General features: G+C 33.1%; 1 protein-coding gene across 1 annotated transcript; it reads right to left on the bottom strand.

Moving 5' to 3' along the window:
• Positions 1-631: 631 nt before the first annotated feature.
• On the bottom strand, positions 632-940 carry LOC107778639 (monothiol glutaredoxin-S6-like). The gene has a single exon (XM_016598925.2). It carries the CDS (start codon positions 938-940, stop codon positions 632-634), a length of 309 nt encoding a protein of 102 aa, XP_016454411.2.
• Between the last annotated feature and the right edge of the window lie 297 nt (positions 941-1,237).

Raw genomic sequence — 1,237 nt, 5'->3', positions numbered from 1 at the left:
TATGAGAATCATGTATAGGCGAGATTATTCTCTCAAAAATTTTATTTTCTCTTTTTATATTAGTGATGAATCGTATGTATGTCGATTGACCAAAACCATAATAAATTATTATGCCTAGTTTAGTATATTTTTATTTGTCGTCTGGTTTATCGCCCACCAAGCTTTGCATCATTAGCTTCTACATGTACCATGTTATTTCGATCCCAACACCACGTGGTATCCTGCTAAAAGAATTTGAATAAGAGGATGCACTACTAAAATTACTCGGAATTTTCGACAGCAATTAACGATGAAGGAAGATCTATCCGAATACCAACAAATATTTTAATCTGAAATATATGATCTATTAGTTCTAGTAACTAGTAATACCTTAAATTAAAATGCAGTACATAAAGTTACTCAGTGTTATTAACTTCTTTCATGTCATCAGCTATGAACAAAGCAAAATCGCCACTAGATTGCCAAAAGAAACGATTATGAACAAAACATTAACTTTATTAATACATGATCAAGAAACAAAATGGGAGAAAAGACAACCTTCCGAAGATAATCTAATACTATCATAATACTCTGTATAAGTGGTTGATATTTATTATCAAAACACCTAGAATTGCTACCTATTCATTAATTTTTATACCCAAATGGCATTAGCCCTTATAAGCAAGTGCTTGAGCTTTCCCCTCACATTAAGGCTCATGATCTCATTAGAACCACCAATAAACTCATTCCCTATAAATACTGCTGGCACACTTGGCTGACACCCTAGTTCGATTAACGCCTTCTCTATTTGCTTCCCATTTGGATGTCTATCGAGCTCGTAAACTATAGGGTTTGCTCCAAAATTACGGATTAGGGTTTCGATGCTATGAGAAATGCAACAACTACTTTTGGTGAATATCACCACTGGACTTGCTGCTCCCAACTTCATCACCATATCCATGTTTATAAGTTCAACAAATAATGAGTTTATTGGCAAAATGCCAAGATTTATATAGCTTTTGGTTAAGAGGAAATTAAAGAAGTTGTGAAGGGTACAAGAAATAGTGAAGGTTTGTGAAGTGAATTTCAGGCTTGATTTGTTGTGAGAAACGTGAATCTTACATGAAGCTATATATAGAGGCCTCAGAGTTGTATGTTAGTTTTAAAAGAAAAAGTGAGAATTGCTAAAAAGTTTTTTTTTTTGGTTAAGTAATTGCTAAAAAGAATTGGTGGATTGTTCTTGATCACTTGTATGATA

The sequence above is a fragment of the Nicotiana tabacum genome, chromosome 23, assembly GCF_000715075.1.
Source record: "Nicotiana tabacum cultivar K326 chromosome 23, ASM71507v2, whole genome shotgun sequence".
Classification (NCBI taxonomy): domain Eukaryota; kingdom Viridiplantae; phylum Streptophyta; class Magnoliopsida; order Solanales; family Solanaceae; genus Nicotiana; species Nicotiana tabacum.
The sequence above is the reverse complement of the archived record's forward strand: the minus strand, read 5'-3'. Positions and strand labels throughout refer to the sequence as shown.